The 3,376-nt window shown below is 46.4% G+C and overlaps 1 protein-coding gene across 1 annotated transcript; it reads right to left on the bottom strand.

Annotated features, from left to right (window-relative positions):
• Window positions 1–89: 89 nt before the first annotated feature.
• LOC129395510 (BCL-6 corepressor) lies at window positions 90–2,670 on the bottom strand. Its single transcript, XM_055106941.1, has 4 exons — window positions 2,340–2,670; window positions 883–2,256; window positions 791–802; window positions 90–478 (listed from the first exon to the last, which is right to left on the bottom strand). The coding sequence occupies exons 1-4, from the start codon at window positions 2,668–2,670 to the stop codon at window positions 90–92; spliced, it is 2,106 nt and encodes a 701-aa protein (XP_054962916.1).
• Window positions 2,671–3,376: the final 706 nt, after the last annotated feature.

The following is a 3,376-nucleotide window of genomic DNA, read 5'->3' as shown; positions in this document are numbered from 1 at the left end:
AATATATACATTCAAATTACAATAAGCTTCATTAGTCAAATCTGCATAGTGCCATGTCCTACCATACTCCCCCAGTACTCTTTACATATTTAAACTGTAACAACAGGTAAAGTTGCTAAAATGTGGGTAGAGGGGGTGACCTGCAATGCCCGTTGCTCCCAAGTGAGCTGACTAGAATCTGCATACAGTTCAGTAGTAACACACTTGAATCGGTCAGCCATGCAACCTGCTGAGGTGGTGACTCTCTTTACCAGGTTAGATGGCTTAGGTTTCAGAAGTTTGCCATCACTTGATTTGGCCTCATTGGCTCCATCTTTGGTGTAAGTAGAGATTATGTCCATACTTAGTGGGGCACTGCCAAGGCAATATGGTTTGGGATACTCTTGGATTTTACCAAAAGTTACAGCATGACCATCACTCACTAGAGTTGGCTCCAGGAATAATGTTGAAACTGGCATCCCTATGTTCTCTTTGTTGGCTGGAGTCCGTTTGAGAGCATAAGCTTCATGCAAGTCATCAATGTGCCCCAACTCCTCTCTTAGGGTGATAAAATCACCATGCTGCTGCAGGGATGCCTTGACAATTGGGGGCTTGGCAGGCTTGGCATTCTGACCAATATTTTTCACTGTAAAGCATGGTTTGGACATGTTTGCCACAGTTTTGGCATCTGGTTCTTCTTGGAGAAGGTCTATGTAAACAATCTTTTTATTTCTGCTAACAGTCTTCCCTTGGTTCCAGCTGAGGTTTAGTTTTAGATTGTCAGTGTGGACTTCTGGATGAAACTCTGTACTGCCAGCTTCCAACATCTCAGAAAATTGATTCTGGACAGTTGGGTCTTTGTGGCAGGCTCTTTCATGGGAATGGGATCTTCCTCTGGTTTCTCCTCTTTTTTCTCTTTGTTGGCTGGAGTCTGTTTGATAGTATAAGGTTCATGAAAGTCATCAATGTGCCCCAACTTCTCTCTTAGGGTGATGAAATCACCATGCTGCTGCAGGTATGGCTTGACAATTGGGGGACTGGCAGGTTCAGCATTCTGGCCAACACGTTTCATTATGAAGCTGGGTTTGGACACATTTGCATCAGTTTTAGCATCTGTTTTTTCTTGGAGATGGTCTACATAAACAACCTTATCACTTCTGATAATAATCTTACCTTGATTCCAGCTGGGGTTCAGTTTTAGACTGTCATTGGGGACTTCTGGATGAAACGCTGTACTGCTAGCTTCCAGCATCTCAGAAAACTGATTCTGGAAAGTTGGGTCTTTGCGGCAGGCTCTTTCTTGGGAATGTGACCTCCTCTCTGGTTTCTCCTTTTTGGTGATCTCTATGGGCCTGTGTGTCATCAACATGGGTTGCACCATGCCAAATCCCAGGGCATCTTGGTAGATCAGAAACTCTGGATGGCCCATGGGCACCACATAAGGCAGTCTAGGCTTTGAGGCAAGACGCCCCAGAAAGAGACTGTTGTTGGGCAACAAAACTGGATGAGGGTAGACAGGCCCTTTGTCATGTAAGGAGAAGGGTCTTATAGCAGTGGCCTTAGGTACTGGGTAAGGAAAGTAACTTCTGGGGTGGGAAATTGATGGGGGCCTAAAAGCCTCATTTGGAGGTAGAAATAGGGGGCTTGGTTGAAGGCCATTCTTATTTGCTTTGAAACTCAGTTCTGGGCTGCTGGCTTTGGCAACCTTGCTGCTAGTGCTGCTGCTTTTCTTGACAGGCATGGTTGGAGGTTGGCCCACTTGCTGAATGATGGATGATGTGGTATCCACAGAGCTCCTGTTGGTCCTAGTGCCATCTGCCCTATGTGGGGTTGGGGACTGATAATATAGAGTTAATATAGAGGTGGGGTGGCCTGCACAGGACACTGACCCCAAAACATTAGGGATCATAGTTCCTTTGCCATTCATGCAAAGGTAAAAAGAACTTTGCTGTTGTATTATCATCCAGTCCATCACCTTGTTTTTCAACATGCTTTCACCATTGTTCTCTTCATTAGTTCTTGGCCTGGGTACTACCCAGGATGATGGATCAGTGCTAATAAATTCAGATCTATAGATAGCACAGCCATTTCTTAGAGAAGATGTTTCTTTCGGAATCTCACTTCTGGAGAGCACTAAGCCACTTCCAGCCATGCTGTGAACCAAGCCCATGGAAGCCATCTTTTTCATGTGATCAGCTTTGGAAGCATCTACCTCCACCACTTTAGAAGACAACTCTACTGGCTTATTTGAGATGCTTTTGGTAATACTCTGCTTCTCTAACAGAGAGGTGAGACATCATCTTTCCTGTCTTGAGCCACTGTCTTCCAGGTGTACATGGGGACTGGCTGAGCACTCTCACCCACTTCCAGGGTCTCAGGATATTTGCTACTGGAGAGCCTCGCTGTGGGGAACTCACTACCCATCATGTTTGCCTTTGACAGTGTCACTGAAGGAGCGGTGGAGATCCTGGCATAATGCTCATGGAACTCAGAGAATATGTCTGCAACAGCCTGGGTGGGAAGGTGGATCTGGGGTGAGGGCTGAGGGGAGGCAGGGAACACGAGAGTTGTATCACCTGGAAAGCCACTAGCAACTGCCTTGGCAAATGGCACCCTGGTTGTTTCCTGTTCTGAATATGAGGATAGGTGTGGGAATTGATGGCGTTCCGGGGACTGATGGCCATCCTCCATGGTAGGCTTTTGTCTGCACAGCGGAAGAGAGGTGGAATGGCTGAGATGGCCAAAGCTGTTGAAAGCCTCATGGGTGATGCCAAGGACAATGGGATGTGGGGACTGAAATAGCGAGGTGATGGCAGGTAGGAAAACTGCTCCCTATTTCTGTTTCCTGGAAAATATAGCAGCTGGGCCAAGTTGGAGGACTACTGAGGTAGCCAGAACATGTTCTGTGAATACATATTTGGCAAATCAAGGGAAGGATGGATGGCTGGTGTGGCACTCTCCATGTAAGGATTGACCCAGGGTAGCTGCAGGTAATGAGCATCATAGATGTTGCAAGGCCTATGATTGTGGCTGGTAGGCCTGTCCAAGCCAAGTGTTTCTGCTGTGCTGAAAGCATTTTGTATTGCAGGAGGTGTTTTACATATAGCAGTGAAGCAATCTGGGGGTTTTTCAGAGACAGCAAAATCTTCCACTATCTCAGGTATATTTAGTTTGAACTGCATCTCTGGATTTATTTCTGAAGAAAACCCAAGGCCACCTACAGTGTTCATGGTAACCTCATGATCTTGCTTGGAGTCTATTCTGCTCAAACTAGAAAGACAGTGTTTCTGGGGAACAGGAGCCCTTCCTGTTTCAGGCCTGTGTGGTCCATGATCAGTGCTTCCAGGCCGTCAATCTGATAAGCCAATTTGCATCCACCTTGGCAGAGCAACAACAT

The sequence above is a fragment of the Pan paniscus genome, chromosome Y (genome assembly GCF_029289425.2).
Source record: "Pan paniscus chromosome Y, NHGRI_mPanPan1-v2.0_pri, whole genome shotgun sequence".
NCBI classification, from domain to species: Eukaryota; Metazoa; Chordata; class Mammalia; order Primates; family Hominidae; genus Pan; species Pan paniscus.
This window is presented reverse-complemented; position numbering and strand designations above follow the sequence as displayed.

Coding starts and splice junctions, on each gene's coding strand:
- LOC129395510 (XM_055106941.1), bottom strand. CDS start 2,670: ATGGAGGATGGCCATCAGTCCCCGGAACGCCATCAATTCCCACACCTA. Junction 2,257..2,339: donor TCCTGAGACCCTGGAAGTGG/GTGAGAGTGCTC, acceptor CCTCTCTGTTAG/AGAAGCAGAGTATTACCAAA.